The sequence below is a fragment of the Alligator mississippiensis genome, chromosome 2, assembly GCF_030867095.1.
Source record: "Alligator mississippiensis isolate rAllMis1 chromosome 2, rAllMis1, whole genome shotgun sequence".
NCBI classification, from domain to species: Eukaryota; Metazoa; Chordata; order Crocodylia; family Alligatoridae; genus Alligator; species Alligator mississippiensis.
The window spans coordinates 142,219,525-142,236,792 of NC_081825.1; the positions used below are offsets into that span (position 1 = coordinate 142,219,525).

The 17,268-nt window shown below is 45.6% G+C and overlaps 1 protein-coding gene across 1 annotated transcript in view; it reads right to left on the reverse strand.

The window, feature by feature from the left end:
- Positions 1-3,203: 3,203 nt before the first annotated feature.
- Positions 3,204-17,268, reverse strand: part of CCNI (cyclin I) — a 57,095-nt gene continuing 43,030 nt past the window's right edge. The window contains exons 3-7 of the mRNA XM_006272213.4: positions 13,966-14,100; positions 8,285-8,359; positions 7,983-8,123; positions 6,583-6,813; positions 3,204-4,961 (exon numbers count right to left, since the gene is read on the reverse strand). Coding sequence (XP_006272275.1) covers positions 4,503-4,961; positions 6,583-6,813; positions 7,983-8,123; positions 8,285-8,359; positions 13,966-14,100 — 1,041 coding nt within the window. The 3' untranslated portion in view covers positions 3,204-4,502. The remainder of the gene's footprint in view (positions 4,962-6,582; positions 6,814-7,982; positions 8,124-8,284; positions 8,360-13,965; positions 14,101-17,268) is intronic.

The following is a 17,268-nucleotide window of genomic DNA, read 5'->3' on the forward strand; positions in this document are numbered from 1 at the left end:
GGTATGGGGTGGGGCATACAGAGAGGAGATGGGGGTAAAATGTGTATGCACATGTATCTTGCTTCCCCTCCCCCCACCCCCCGAATTCCTACATAACCCACATTGTATGCCTGGTCCCCTGTGCCCTTGTTTCGGTTTCCCTTTACACTACAGGGCATCCAGGAGGAGCAGAACATGTGGAGCAGGGCAGACTGTCGCAGTACAGCATGGAAGTCATGGAATAATTAACAGGCCAATTAATTGCCTGCCTGAGCACAGATCTGACAGTCATTCTATGACATTAAGTACTCATTGGGCAGTAGCTTGGGTTTCCCATGTATGGCTAGAAAATTACTGTCCCTGGGATCAGTCACAGGTCATTTAGTCAAGCTCACTACAGGTGATCACAAGGTCAGCCATCTCGTGCCACAGTACCTGTACACAAGGTTTGGAAATATCATTACACCCAACTCTCCACCATGCACAAAAAAAGCAGAGTCCTTGCAGTGCTGTCTGGTGGTCTATGATACTAGGTGGCCAGCAGTACTGACTAGAAGTACTCAAGGGACATTCTTTGATATAGCTGACAAGAGCAAACAATGCCCCCATGGCATCCTCCTCCTCCTCTGCTGGGTGTCAACAGCTGGTGCCTGGAAGAGGTGCTAGACCTGCTCTCCATTGTGGGGGGAATGGGGGGGAGGAGATCCAGCAGACACACCATTCAAGGCACTGCATCAGGCTATGTTTGAGCAGAATGCCACAGAGACTACAGCTGGTGAACATTGCCATTTCAATGGGCTTGCCATTTCCTAGAATAACTCTTTCTAGAAAACAATTCCTAGAGAACCATTCAATAAATTACAAAGTCCCACAGTTGACCGAGTTCAGCAGGGTGTCAGGCAGCCTGGGGGTGTCAGGTATGGGGAGTTGGATGCCCACCTCTAGACTTCAAGGGTCTGCGTGACCTGTGTGTCTAGATTTTTTTCACTTTTCCATCTAGGGCTGAAGACAATTTTGCTTTCTACTTCCCCTAGAAAGCTGCTTGCCTGGTGCACATTGCCTGCGATTGACTGCACAATATTGTGTGTGGGGCTGCCTGAGAATGGCTAGATGAATTGGGGGGGACAATGGGAAGTGCTTGGACCCCCTCTCCTGGATTCCCAGAGCCTGAGGGAGCTGGGGCTGCCCAAGCTCTCAGCTTTCCAATTCACAATGTTTGTGTATGTTCCCTAGAAAGCTGTCAGTACACTTGTTTCCTGCAGCTGAATATAGATCCCTTAGATCATGGTTCCCAGAATACTGTGAAACTGGCAATGCAGGACAGGGGAGATGCATATAATGTGGGGATGCCTTGTGCCATCCAGAACAGCTACTGGGTCAGTCGCAGCAGGATGGTGTCAGGGAAAATGTGCTGCTTTTGCAATTGCAAGGGAGAATGGTTCTTGGCAGTGTAAACCTCTAACTGCCTCTACTCCAGAAATGTGGTGACTACAACGACAGCTGCACCCTACCCTGTTCATTTATGTCACCTCACCACCCCACCACCCCTCCCCCACTCCCCAGGACCAAAGGGCATGCTCTGGGAACTGGGAAGGTTAAAGGGAAAGAGATAGTGGGGTCAGACCAGTGCACCACCAGATTGTGCCTGGCATGCAATGGGAATCACACCTGCAAACTGATCCCATGCACCAACCCTTTATGGGATTCAGCCAGTGAACCAACTCCATGCTTCTCCTCTAGCCTGTGGGACCAAAAGCCTGAGCACCACTGTTTTAATATGTTGAGGATTCAGAGCCTGTGATTCCATATTAAAAGCTGCTAACTGTTGTGGACTCTCCACTCCAGCATGCAGGGCAGCTCCACCTTACATCTAACCTTGCATGCCTTTTGCTAGATTGTTTCTTCTACTACCTTGGTAAGTCAGGTGCAGCAGTTGACTGTGTTGGAAAAAACTAGGTTGCATTCCTAACTACCAACAGTCAAGCTTATGTGCATCCTGCACAAACCCCTCTCCCCAGCGTTCAAACATTTGCATGCCATCAGGCTTGCATTCATCTTCCAACACCATCTAGTTAAGTTTACATATACCAAGACACTGCTCACCATCAGTTACATACTATCCCCTCTACCATCAAGTTTTCTGTACAGCACCTATCTTGTTAGAAATAACATGAAGGAAAACAATATCACCATTAAATTTAAGATTTCAAAATAGCTTGGGAATACCTACTGAAACAGATCGGGAAAGGATCCACCTCTCTACCAAGAATGGCATAAATAGATCAGTCAACGCCAAGGAAAAAGAAAAACATGCCAAAGCCTACATTTGCAGATTACTTATCAAAAAGTAACAAAGAGAAGCTAAACAAACATGGCCCTCAAATTCCTGCAGGTGTGAAGACAAGTGTGCATGAACATTTACCCTGCCTGGTCATCTGGCTTTGGAGAAACAATAGAACATTTAGACAGAGGTAGCTGAGACTGAGGGAGGTTCATTTGATCATGGGACTTATATCTGCAGGAGAAGGAACTACAGGAGGAGGGGAGCTCAAGGAGAAGAGATGAAAATGGTATGGAGGAGGAGATCAAAAGAGGCTATGTGGTTTCAACTAGAATCACTGAAATAAAAATGAGATCTGAAGAGTAGGGAGATCTAAGCTGCCTTCCATCTCAACAGTCCTGTTTGGAATAGAGCAGGGGTGCCAAACTCACCTGGGCCTCTACGGCCAGATCCACACAGTGGGGTTTCTCGCAGGTCACATCCAGCTCAGGACATGGGAAGGCTGCTACAGCCACTACAGCAGCAATAGCAGTGGCTACCACAGCGGCTACCATGGTAGCCACTGAAGCAGTAGTAGCAAGCAGCCATGGGCCGGGCAGCTGCTTACTGTGGTAGAGGCAAGCAAGTGGCAGCAGGCCAGGTGGCCACAGGGAAAGTGGGACTGTTGCACAGCCTTTGTTCACCTGTCTGCTGCTAAGGGCCTTGTACACAATGGCCACAGGGCCCCAGATTCAATAAAAGGCTGCATCCACCAGTGGCTACATCCCTGGCTTCTAGTAGTCTGCCAATAACCAGTATGCCACATGAAGCAGTTCCATGGGCTGTGTTCAGCCTGCAGGACATATGCTTGACATTGCTGGAGTAGAGCTAGCAGGGGCTTAGCCACAGCCTAGTTCAAAACTCACTGTCATCCACTGCTAAAAGCAAGCAAACAACTCACGAATTCAAGGACAACTTTTTTTTATTGCTACCAGAAGGCTTTCATCAGTACAATGGCTCTGAATACAATACCTTCCTCAGGGCTGTGGAGAGAGCTTAAGATCCAGGATAGGTCATTTTGAGAAACAGGAGGTATGACATTTAATAAGACAAGCTTTTAAAGGGTTAACTTTCAGTTAAAAGTTACTGAAACAAGAACTTAAGGTATTCTGTGGCTGATAAATACATGTTCCAAAACTGAGAATTATAGAACTGCCCCAAGCATCTAACCAAGCAGTGTTGAGTTCATGCTACGTTTATCAACGTGGAAGGATAAAAGGGAAAAAAAAAAGAAAGAAAAAAAAAAAAACTGAGTCTGTCACAGAATTTAAGGTTTGTGTTTGATGTACACATTCCAGCTTTTGTGAGTACTCACAAAAGAGCCAATTGACTGCAAATTTCCTCAGGCAGACATGAAAAACAATGTTTTTATTCAACTGCACTAATCAGTTCAACTGCTTTGGCTTTTTACAATTAAAAAAAAAACCCAAAACATAAGTCTCTTCATGTTGATAGATCAGGATAAATTAATATTTCTATAAGACAAAAGTGCAGTGGCTGTCTACCTTAATGCTTTCCTAGAACACATTCACACCGCTTTGGCTATTTGCTTATGGAGCAATCTGCAGTAATTGTACTTCCCCCTGCCCTCCCTCCCTGACTAATCTTTGATTTAAATTCAGTTTTAAATATTATCACATTTAAACATCAAAGTGCTAATGAAACACAAGAGGGGAATTTGTTTGCAAAAGGGGAAAGAAAATTTGTCATGAAGGTCAGAGTACAAGAACAGCATGCACAAGACTCACAGAGAGTTCAAAAGGAACAGCAAGCAGGAAGAGAGGAAGAAGGAAAAGGAAATCAGATCAGATAGACATAGGTTGGCTGGAAAACCTCAAACAATTTTGCACAATCAATGTGAGCTCCTGGACATGGAAGATGGTTACAACACACAGTAGCAGAAAAACAGTGGAACTGACAACACTAGAAAGAAACAATTTTTGCTACTTTTTTTTGTTTGGTTTTTGGGTCTTTTATAGATTTTTTATACTTTTTTGTATTTTTAAATTGCTTAAATATTGGAACTATCATTAGCCGCACAAGAAAAAAAAATTCAAAGAGGGTTCTTTTCTGGGCTCCCTTCAGTTCAGCCTGATGAGGTACAGTCCCTTTCCCACCCTGCTTTTAATGTCATTGCCTGATTCCACATGTTTTACAAAGTAGCTTTCCTCTGAAAGCCCAAGGAGTTGGTAAACACTTGTAACTACATGACAGAGACAGGCTGTAAAGGTGGGCAAGGGGAAGCATTGCCTTCTTGCCTCGAGACATCCGCACCACAAACAGAGCCCACATTTTCAAGAGCCACCACCTCTGGAGCCATGTCTTCATTGTAAAGCCGCTTAATTCCATCATAGAAGTCGTCCACTTCCATCTCTTCCACTTTGCGCTTGGCAGAGGCTTGCTTGCACCCTGTCGGAGCAGGCAGATGCTGGTAGAACACAGCTGTACCTTTGATTGGCACTTCTGGTCTGCTGTTGTCCTTGGAGAAACCCGGGCCTGGGACAGAGGAGGGATGGTATTTGAACGCTCCTCTGTTACAGGTCACCAGGGTGTGCTTGAGGGGACTGTAGACATATACAGAATTGGGCGGCAGAGAAGACTGCAGGGTGGAAAGGTGATGTGCCACAAGCTCCCGACAGTGGATCAGCTGGGAGCTGTCCATCTGGATGGAGAAAACAAGCAAAGACACGGGTATTGCAAAGGAAGATCAGTCAGTTGCTGCTGAGGAGACAGAACCATAAATCATTCTAGCTCTGGCTCCCTATGTACCCTGGTCATTCACGCACATTCCTTGCATTCAGCTTGTCGTCAAGAAGTGGTAAAGCGATCGATTCATGGACAAATACAAAAACAAATCCTGCTTGAAGGCTGGGATTTGTCAAAGCTGCCCAATGATCTCGATGCCGAGTTACCATAACTAGTGGGGACTGTGCATTTAAGTTTCTTTCAGCTTCGAATCTCATCCAAGGTGCCTGAGAGTCCCATCTTTTATATGTTTGCCAAAGAACATCAGAAAAGGATCAAAACCTTCCACAAAGACTTCTGAGTTAGAGCTGTACACAAGCATCTTCCTCTCTCGCACACACAACAGGAATGCTTCAGGCTTCTTCATGTTACAGAGTGCTTTAAGTGCAGGCTCTCATACAGCCAGTGACACTTTTTAGGCATCCCTCTAATGCTTGGAGCGCAGAGGTGCAATGAAAACAAAGGATGTACAGTAAATGTAACACTAGCTAGGCAGAGTGGGAAAGAATTCCAAAGTAACAATGATTGCTTAGTTTTAACCTCTTGTGGACTGCCTAACAGAGCTGCCTGCTGAAAGCATCTGTTTGGTTTATGCTTTACCTCCTGCCCCACAAGACAATGTTCTTTGCCTTTCAGAGCAAAAATGTATTCATCACCAAACATATCTGTGGAGCACTAAAGACCTAAGCGTGTCTGTAAAAGGATGAGTGTGTCTAAGATCAGAGGCTGTGAATTTGAGTGCTTCAAACCCATCCCAATGACAACACAGAAATGCCCTTCTAAGGTCTGTTTCAGATAATGCACAGAAATGCAGCTGATCAAAGCTGGTTTATAACTCTGTTGAAGCCAACAATTACATCAAGTGAAGGATGGATTTCATGTCACCTCACTCAAGCTTTGTGCTTGACTTCTAAACTGTTGCCACAACCCTGCTCTCTGACTTGTTTTACAGTAGTGCAATACCAAGGACACCAGCAGAGATATTACTGATTAGCACCAGTCACAGCAAAGGAGGATCAGGCCCTGGCTATCTCTCTGCCATGCAGCTATATTTAGATTTTTAAAGGTACATGTCCCTTCTTGCAGCTTCCCTATTACATGACTCAGCTTTTATAGCACAGGTGTTGTATGTGATTGTAGCAACAACCCTGCCAGCCTCAAATATTTCCTGGAGCCTGAGAACACAAATCAGCTTGAACGAACAAGGTCTATGTTTAGCTTCAAACACAAAGGGGGAGGGAGGCTGCCTGTGCCAGTGAATTTCAGACTCTACAGCTCCCTCCGTTAACCTGATGATTCACTCGCTTCCTAGCCTATGGCTACCCCAAATAATTAGCACTCAATCTGCTGCTAGAGCATGTGGCACCAGAAGAGAGAGGTTGCCCGACTACAGCAGCTTGATGTTTAGCATGGGCTGTCCGCTTCTCCTTCTCTGCTTAGTGGCAGTCACAGAAATAGCCAATCCCAGCCTCAAGCCCCTCTCCTCCCCTCGCTGCCAGAGACTTGAGTTGTCCGGACCATTTCTGAGTTGCCCCCACCTGTGCTTTCTGGAGCAGTTCAATGATGAGAGCAAGCCAGTCAGGAAGCAGTTTCTCCAGTTCCAAGCTGACGATGGCCAGCGCCAGCATAGAGCCCTTAAACTGCAGCAGCTGGTAACAGGCCATACAGTGCAGTAACTGCTTGGTGAGACTCGCCACATGCTGAGAGGGGGTCATCTTAGGCAAGATGGTCAGTAACTGAGGCCTGGTGGAGATGGCAACTGCATGGAACTGGAAGGGCAGGAGGGAGAATCAACCAGAGAAGTTAGTGAGAAAGTTGAACACACTGCTGCATAAAGAAGAAATGGCAAGAGATCCCAGAGCCGAGTTCACAGGCCTCTTTTCTTTCCCAAAAACTGTGTGTGTGGTAAGAGCCTCCACTTACAGTAACCACCCATCCATACCATGTTCAGCTGAACAGTCCCACTTTGACAATGTCTCCTATTGAGGAGAGCACTTTGAAGGGCAAAGAACCATGAGAAGTAAAAGACATTGTGTTAGGCTGTGCTAGGGATATGGGGCACAAAATTTTCCCCAGGAGACTGGTCTTAGGGTGACATTGTCTGGGACTCTTATTTCTCTGTGGTGAGGACTGCCCCGAGGAGAAAAAGACAGAAGGGTCTCAAGCCCAAAATGGTATTTCTGGCTTTGTGCTGCTGCCATGAGTATAGAGTTCCTGTATGTCTAGAACTGCAAGGTTTGCAGGGAGCCTCAGTGGTTAAAAATGGGCAGAGTCAAACACTCACAGTCTCCTTTTTCATTCATGGAGATCTTCCATGAGGGGAGAGACTTGGGGCTTTTTTTATTCCTTTTATCCATGCATCCCCCCTCCTTCCACACCATGGATTTCACTACAGGAAACCAGTCTGTGCCCCTGTTTTTTACCAAGGTAAATGTTGCAGCTACAGGACACTGTTGTGCATCTACTTCCATTAATTACGGTTTCCTCCAGCCCATTTGTTTGTATTCTATTGCCAGCTTGTTTTTATCCTGGAGCAAAACATACTGGTACTAAAATTTAAGGTCAAGATTGTGATGAGTGACTACTGATGTTAGGTGCCTCATAGCTTGGATGTCTCCCATTAGACAGCTCTTAGCAACCTACATTTCTGGGGGCAGATGCACTGCACATTCTGGAAAAATCACCTAAAAATGCTCTTAACTTCAACCCCTAAAATACTTTGAAGTCACTTGGCAAGTCCTCTGATAAAGAATATTTCTTCTTTTGAGTGTACTTTATATGAAGGGAAGGCCATACCCCAGGGCTCTTACTTCTGCTAGGTTTTGCCCAAGCAAGGTTTGAGTAAGCACCTCTGGGTATGACACACACTTGAATTAAATACCAACAGAACAAAAACAAGGACAGGCATCAGAAAGAGCAGCAGGAGCTCCATACTTACAATATGAAGGAAATCCACTGGCGTAGCTGTGTGAAGATCCCAGTTCAGTTTATCCAGAATAATCTTCTCCATCCTGCGAATCTCAGCTGGAGAACAACCACAAAAGCTGTCTCGGGCCAAGACTCTTAGTACTGGGATCCTCTGCAAGAACGTACAGTAAAAGCAAAAACAATGATAAACTGCAAAAATTAGTTTGTTCCTGTCCAGACAAGCAGCAACCAATTCATGCCATTAGAATTACAAGGGCAGACAGTTAAAAAGTAGCTGTCAGGCCTTTGGAGAAAAAATAATATATATATTACCTCATCTTCCTCAGTTGTCTTGGCAGCAAGGAACAAGCAGCTGATCGCAATACAATTTAAGTACTTTGGACGGGCCTAGAATATAGAACAGGAAACAATCACAATGCAGAAATAGACCTGTGACCATTTGGGTCTAACACCTTTACCCGATACATTTTTGGAGGCCAAAACAATGAAAATTGGATGGATGGGCTGCCTTCCAAGCTACGCTGCTGAAAAAAAATCCATATTGCATTCTGTGAGACAAGACACAATTCAAGCAGGCCCATCATCATAAGTGGCAGTCAGTGATATGCATCACTGGAATGGAAAGAGTATCTGTTGAGGTGAGTAGTAGTAGGATGACAAGGAATGAGAAAAAAAGAGAGAGGGGGCCAGGTATTCGGGGCATAAAATGAGAACAGCTTTACGTGGCTTAGCGGAACTGCACTGATGTATGCCAGCTAAGGATTCGAGTCAGGGAACATACACAGTTAAGAAGCAAGAATGGCCAGATATGGGAAAGAGGGAGGGGAGCCAGCTCGAGTATTAACAATGTGCATGCAGCTAGGAATAACCGCCACAAAAAAAGTTAATTTTACTAGGCGTGCACCGATAAAGATTTTTTGGGCCGATACCAATGACCGATTATTAATGAGCCATACTGGCCGATACCAATCCAATTGCTGTATGCAGCGTGGCAGCTTGGAGGGCAGCGTTCGGCTGGTAAGTCTGCTGGGGGAAGGGGCAGAGGGGAGGGAAAGGACGTTGAGGGGTGCAGATCAAGGCCCCCCCGTGGTGAGGGAGGGAGTGGGGCTGGGGCAATGGCAGGGACAGGTTCTGCACAGCTGGGGTGGGGCAGGGCACAGGATGGAGCTGCAAGTGGCTCATCCGGGGGGCACAGTTCCCACTGCTGCGCGCACCCCTGACGGGATGCATGGGAGGATGTGCCCCCCTGGGTCTGTGTGTGGGGGAATGCCAGGCTCTTCCTAGGGGGGGGTTGGGCTGGGGCTACACCTTGGGTGTACCCCACCACAGCACTGCTGCCACCCGCCCCAAGCACAGCCCTGGCCCAACCACCTGCTGGGAAGAGACCGGTACCGCCCCTGGCCTCAGCCCACAGCAGCAGCCCACCCTTGCCCCACACACAGATCCCAGGGGCACATGCACCCCATGCCTCCCTTGGAAGGTATGTATAGCTGCAGGAGTGTCCCTGCACCCCCCTGATGAGACACTCACAGCTCCATCCTGCATCTCACCCCACCCCCATGCCCCTTCTCCCTCACAGACTTGCCAGCTGGATGCTGCTCTCCAAGCTTCCTGGACGTACTCCTGGCTGTGTGCATGCTGAGGCTGCACCCACACACACGATATTATCAGCCACATCAGCCAAAAAAAAGCCAATTGCTGATACTATCAATTTTCTTTTTATCAGTGCCAATACGATATGGACCAACGTATCAGTGCACCTCCAAATTTTACTATAGAAGTCCTCAGACTATGGCCTATGGATCACCAAAGGCACGCTGAGCCCTGAGGTAAAATGTTTTAAGCAAACAGGAAACCATGTTACAGGGAAAGGTCCTCTTGATACATGAAAGAAAAAAGGAATTCCCATTCCTGGTCCTGATTCAGCAAAAGCAGTGAAGCACAGGTTAAATTTGAGTGTGCAAATAGTCCCACAGAAATCAACACAAGTGAAAAGCAACAGACTTAGGATCTGGGACAAATCAGAACCTTTGTAAATATGTTAGAGGGGTGAGGTTCCAACACCAGAAGAAAGGGAGTATGTGAAAGGAAGAGCATCCTTCTATTCTGTGCAGACCACAGATAATATTCAGTGCCCTGAAAAGACGGAAGAACAATTTCTAAAACCTATTTGTGCACAAACAGAACAGTCTAAACGTGTCTTCTCATTCACCTCTAAAAAAAGACTATTTTCACCATAAAACACTACCAGGATTAATTCTAGCTAGGTGAATTCTAAATTTCAAGGAATGAGAAAGAGAGAGAGGGGGGCCAGGTATTCAGGGCAGAAAATGAGAACAGCTTTACATGGCTTAGCAGAACTGCACTATACGTCCTTAGCGGAACTGTAGGTCCATTATAGGTATAATGGACCTACAGGGCCTGACCCAGCCAGCCCTGCCCACTTGACCAGGTCCTAGAAATGAAATGGACTCTTGAGGATATGGCGATGAGAAAGAAAAGTTGTAGGCACAAGTCTCCAAGGTCTCAGTTCCTGGAAAACAATATGATCCCACCATCCCTTGAGTTCCAGACTGTAATGGCGAGCCACATTTAACTTGGAATTAACTAATTCCAATAAACCTACCCTTGCTGCTAGGTATCTGCTCAGGTCCTCCTGACAGAAAGGAGAGTAACTGCCCTGGAAGCAAAGCTATGGTTTGTTCCACCTGCCCATGTAGGGAAGTAAGAAACCTGCCAGCTTAGCCCAAAGTAACAGGACCAGATTCTCATTTCACATTGGTGTAAAATCAGTAGTTAGCCCCTGTCAACTGGGAGAAGAGTAAGGGCAAGTATGTTTGCACAGAAGAAGAGAAGAGGACTAGTTAGTATAAATCAAGCGATACTTAGAAAAACATCTAATATTCACTGAAGTGTTTCTGTAGACTCTTTTCAATAGAGTTTCTTTTCGTCTTATTCTAGGTGACTTCACCGCACAGGAGCAGTCAGAATCTTTCACTCCTGCAGAAATACTGAAACTGCCACAGCTATTTATAAGGACATTAAGCTATTTAGGTTCTTAAGGGATGTATGTCTTTCTTCATTCAATGTTTGATTAAATCACTCAAGTATCATGACACTCAGGTCAGGATTCCTTTGAAAAGTTTCAGGGTCTTGTAATTTAATCACTATCTTTCATTATTTCGTTGCATTTCCAACTTAGTGGAAGCTCTCAATTGCATTCTGGTAAGGCAAGCTACATTAATAATGTAAAGATAAGGAGTAAAAATTTAAGTTCCTATGCATACATTTGTGGAAGACTAATCCCAGCTGTGTTTGCAATTGGATTAACTCCCAAACAGAAGAGACAGCACATTTAACTGAGCAAATAGGACAAAGGATTAGTTTAGCCCGACGCAAACTCTAGAACTCAAGGCCAGGTGGGGGTGGCACACATTCCTGCACCTTGTGCAGTCCTCTGCCCTAATGCAGAATGCGTGCAGAACACTTGTTCAGATCTGTGGGCATTTTAGACCCACATTAAAACTCATAACACATGGCTGTGAATGACTATGTTTTTAATGCATATACATAAAAGGTTTCATCCCTTTAAACTATTATACGCTTATTATTAGAATGGGAGTTACGGAACTGCCAAATAACAGGACTTCTTGGTTGCCACTTCTATAGTCCTCCCTGAATCATAGAAGTAGGGTCGGAAGGGACCTTGTAGATCTTCAAGTCCGACCCCCTGCCTGGGCAGGAGGGAAACTGCTCAAGTGACCCCAGCCAGGTAGGCATTGAGCCGCTTCTTAAAGACCCCCAGGTAGGAGCCAGCACCACTTCCCTTGGATGTTGGTTCCAGATCCTAGCCGTGCTAACAGACATCCTATGGATGTCTAATCTAAACATACTCTCCAACAACTTGTGGCCGTTATTCCTTGTTATCCCGGGGCCCTAGGGGAAACAAGGTCTCCCCCAAACCCTTCTGGTCCCCCCTAGTGAGTTTATAGATGGTCACCAGGTCCCCCCTCAGCCTTCTCTTGTGAAGGCTGAACAGGTTCAGGTCCCGTAGCCTCTCATTGTAGGGTCTGTCCTGCTGTCCCCGGATCATGTGGGTGGCCCTCCTCTGGACCCTCTCAATGTTGTCCACATCCTTCTTGAAGTGGGGTGCCCAGAACTGGACACAGTACTCCAGCTGCGGCCTGACCAGTGTCACATAGAGGGGGAGGATCACCTCCTTGGCCCTACTTGAGATGCACCTGTAGACACACAATAGGGTCCGGTTAGCCCTGCCGATCGTGACCTCGCATTGTCGGCCCATGTTCATCTTGAGAATTTTCCAATTGTCTCTTGCCCTATTGTCCCCCACCCCTGATTCTGTGGCTGCATCCTCACAAGCGTGGACATTTGGCTTTCTGGAGGCAACTAGTAGCGGGACACCTTGTGCTGCTGCTAGTTGTCCCTGGGGGACTGCCTGTGCCACGCACCCTCTGGCGTGTGGCAAGGTACCCCAGGTGGGGGAAGGAAGGCTGGGGCCAGCATTGAACTGGCACCAGCAGCCTCACTTGGAGTCCTGGGGGCCTCCTGGGGCTGCAGCAGCGGTGATCCTACCAGCAGCTGGAGCATGGCTGTGGCCAGCCAGGCTCTGGCTTTGAATGGTGCACGCTGCACCCATGCGCACCGCTCTGCTTTTTTTTGTGCAGGTTTTTCTGATCCCTGGACATCCAGGGGTCAAAAAAAAAAAAAAAAATATCCATGCTGTTCCACTGCAGCATGGAGAACACCTGAATGTGCAATATGTGGCGCCATAGACCAGTGCGCAGCGCCATATACTGCATGTCTGTGCTCATCTGGATGTGGCCTGTCACTTCAGTGAGCTTTGGACCTGGCTCTAAGTGCTTAAAGTTTGCTTTTTTCTCCCCCTCCTCCCCACACACACCTGACTATCACAGATCTTCCAATCCTACTTCCATTTCAGGCTGTTACTCATACTGCACTGCTCTCACACTTTTGCCTCCCCCTGCTTCAGGGCCTTTTCCTTCACTACCCCAGCTACATCCCCCCCCCTCACATTCTTCTGCCACTACAACCTCAGGCTTCTGTCAGCCATGCTTTTGGCTAACTTATTAATGCCACACTGCTCTTACATTCCAGGCCTCTTGGTGAGAGCAACTGTAGGTGAAACAGACAGAGACAAATGCAGATCCAAAAATGTATCAGTGAGGTAACACAAAAAATAAAGACTAGTGAATACCAACTCCTCCTCCCCACCAACACTCTGTGGGAAACAGCTGTATGGAAAGATTTCACCAGGAAAACAGGGGAAAAGGGCCTATTTAGTTCAGCGTGAAACTTTTTTTTTTTTTTGCATAAAAAAAAAGTGCACTGCAATTTCTATTTAGTTCCTGTTTCACCTGTCCTGGGCAATCCTTGGAGCCAGGCTGAAAGATAAATGCCTAAGTGAGGCTAATACAATGTTCAAACAAGGTTAACAAAAGTAGAGAGAATAAGTTCCATCTACACAGATGGAACAATTCACTTCAGCAATTTTGTTTAAAATCAATGAGGTGCAGCACCCAAATGGAATCTGCCAGAATAGGAAAGAAGGAAAAATATTCTTGACATGTATTAGCACCAGGTCAGGTTTTCAAGGGTAAACTGACAGGTTCGCATTGCAATCATTAGACTTATATGGATTGACACCAGTTAAAGAGCTAACACAACTAGCAAATGAAACTGGTCCAGGATGCCATTTAATATGAGATGGTGTTTCCAGACCCCACTGAGCTATTTTGGCACAGGTAGGAAATGCTAAGCTGAGGTCACTATTTTGGATCACAGTGAGCAAGGTCACCCTGTGATTTAGGGAATGAGGTGTGTGCATGCACAAATGAACATGTAATGAAGACAATAAGAATGGGTAAGTCTGCTCAGTACCCAGGAGACTTATTTCTAAAGCTATGAAATGGCAATAAAAATTGATTTCAGGATCCATCCCTGCAAATACTTACCTTCACTGCAGCTAAAAACCTGTCCAAAAGACTGACAGCCAGAGCAAGTGTTTCTGGATAAAGGTGGAACTGGTATTTGAGCTTGGCCAGCCACTGAATCACCTCATCCCGCTGTGCTGGAGAAACGGCTGCATCCTGTGGAGGAAAAAAAAAAATTCAGTTCTTCAGCACTCAATCAAGAGGCTGAGCAAGCTGTGCAAAGGCAAAATATTTACACATGCAGATTTTAACACCAGCTGAAACAACACCCTGTTTGGATATGGTAAAAGGGAGCTTTTAAGCTACCCTCCATTTTTGTACCTGTTATTAGTGGTCACACATGAAGCTGTATTTACATCCAATGACCTGGTTTGTGGCTGCACCAAGGTGTTTGCAAATGGAACTGAGACAAATGGCAGGGCAGATTTTTAAGATCTATTACCCAAACATATACATATGAAAATTCAAAGCTGTCTTGTATGCCTTGATGGCTGAAAAGGCTATAACAAGTAATGTCAGTTCCTTTTTAAATAAAAACTACATAAAGAAAAATGAATCACTTCTCCCAGGGAACTAGGTGCAGCTCAACACACGTGGAATTCATTCTTGACAGTAACCGTGGGAGTAGTCCCCATGAGGTACTGAGTGCCCTGTGCTCCCACTGGATTCAACAGGATTGGAGGACAGTCACCACCATACACAATGAAGTGCTACAGTCCCTATCCTGCAAACTGCACCATGACAGCAAACACCTGTCTTTCATGACCTCCCTCTTCCTCTCCCTTCATAAAAAGGGTCCAGTTATGCAAGGCTCAGGCTTATTTGAACATCCAGGAGGAATACTGCCTCTCTCATGGGCCTATTTTTAATGAGTCTTAGAGAAGCCCTCTCCAGCTATATCTGAACAGCATTATCTTCTCTACGTTAGCTTGGCATTTCAACAAAAAGGGATCACCATCCAAACTTCTGCATGTCACCGAATGGTGATTTTGGAAGCTCAAGACATTGCTGTATGGCTTTCACAGTGAGAAACTTCTGTGACAGTCATTGATGCTCTACCAGGTTGGAGAGAAAACAGTCTGAAGCTAGCTTTCCAAAATCTCTGTATACCTGGAAAACCAGGTCAAGCCCCCTGACATTATTAATTTCAAGAAAGATTCCCATTATCCAAACTTTTGTTGATCAGGAGTAATTTGATATGCTCTCTTTGCAGGCAGATGAAAGATTAGACTGTAACTAAGAGGAACTATTATTGTTCAGTCCCATTGAAAGCATCCCAAGGTAGCTGAAATAATCACATAATTCAAGGTTTTTGCTGTTGTTGCAAAAACGTTCACTCAGTGGGTTTGTCAGATGTTCTTTGTGCTGTTTTAAGATACACTTTCGAGAGACAAAGCTCTGCTGTGCCTTGTGCTAGTTGGGGTTGGACTTTATGGCTTTATGGTCAAACAGACTTCTCCCTTGCCAACAATTACAGTCTCCTGGAATATGAGTAGTGCAGGATTTGGTAACACATTAGGTGTTGTAGCTGACTGAATAAAAGACTTACAAAGGCATTTTAAGGCTTAGCAAGTCTCCCTATTTGAATAATGTAATCAATTACTGAGCCATTTTAGAATTTTTTTTAAATCTTCCCAATAGAAAACAAAGTGCCATTTCTGATCACATTGGTTCTGCAACACCTGAAATGCCATTTGTGGCTGTTGGCTAGAGAGATGAAGCACCAACCCCTTGGGCATCAGTCATCTACAGTTCCTTACGTTGAAACTACAATGAGATTTGTCATACCAGTAACCTATAAGGCTCTGGCATCTTCCAGACTGCCAGCTAAAGGCAGGCATAGGCAGATAATCCGGCCACAAGTGAAAGGAATAACACTGTGCTCTAATATTTCCTTCAATGCACATGGCCCTAGTCAACATTTTGAATATTTATAGATATTCAAAGAATCACTGTAACCTGATTTCTGCTCTATCCACAACAGCTTTTCTACAGTACATGGTTATATTTTTCTGTACTCTTAACTCAATGGGACTGATATTCATAAATATTGAGTACCCACAACTCCTACTGGCTAAGGCATGAGCCCAGGGAGAGAGGATCTGACCAGCCATTCAAACATCACTTTGTGCAACACGTTACAGGCAGCTATGGACTTTTGGGAAGGGTATAGGAAAGGTGTGAAACCTCTAGCAATACTGACTGACTATCTCTGTCAAAGCTTAACTCCCCAACATGTGGGCCCCAGTGACTGTGCTCACATGTAATCCCAGCAATACAGTGGTCCCTGTATCTGCTGTGGGGAGAATTTTCTTCCCCCATCTATTCAAGTCAACAAATGAGATTTGTCAGCATGTCAAGGCTTGGCTTTGCATTTAGCAAGAGGTCCTGGACAGGACAGGCATAGGCCCCTGAAGCAGGGCAGTATTGTCAGCACTTCAGAGTTGGTGGAAACTGGTGATCATCATTCAGGCCTCCAGATGCCCAAGCCCAGTGCCCTCTAGACCACAGAGTTCCCCGAGAACCAGCAGCCCCACAATGCCTCAAACTGTCTGGGTTTTCTTTTAGATTTTCTCAGTGGTATTGCCAAATGTGAAAATGCCACTCGATTTGCACAGAAAAAATCCCCTGTTCAAAAGGCCTCACACCTTAAAGCCCCTGAACATTTTGATCAAGCTAGCATGCCTTATAGCACCCCAGTCTAGCCACTACCAAGATATTACTCAGCTGTACAAACCAAGCCATATCCAAATGAGAGCTGGCTAGCTACTGAAGCTTTCAGCACACAGTTTCTGCTAGAACTTGCAGGACAAGTGTAGGGAGGTTTGGGGAGTGGCGGAAGCTCTAACAAACTAACGTTTTATCTACACAAACTGCACTAAAGATTTCAGCAATAAAACTGTCTCAAGACTCTAACCAGACATGGAAAATTTGCTTCTGCCCCCCGCCTTTTTTTTTTTCCCTCACTGAAGCCAAGAGCGACTGAAAATGGGTTTTTTTGACAGAAGTTACATGAAACCTTAACTATTGTAGTTACTGCTCCTAGTGTTAAAAACATTCTGTTCTGCTTAGGCTCCGAGCCCCAGGTCCTCTTCTGAAATATTTGGAGCAGCCTGTACTGCATTTCAGAAAACCCACCATTCCCACTTCACCTTGGGTGATTTTAAGCTTGCTGAGTGAGGATGTTGTCTAGAGAAGGGAAGGACCAATCACGTGTGCTTTATCCACCAGGGCAGTGTCCTTGAGATCCCTGAAGCAGTTAAAAGGCTTGCTAATATGGTTTCAAAATTTTAAATCAAATGCTGACTGCCAAGACATTGTGGC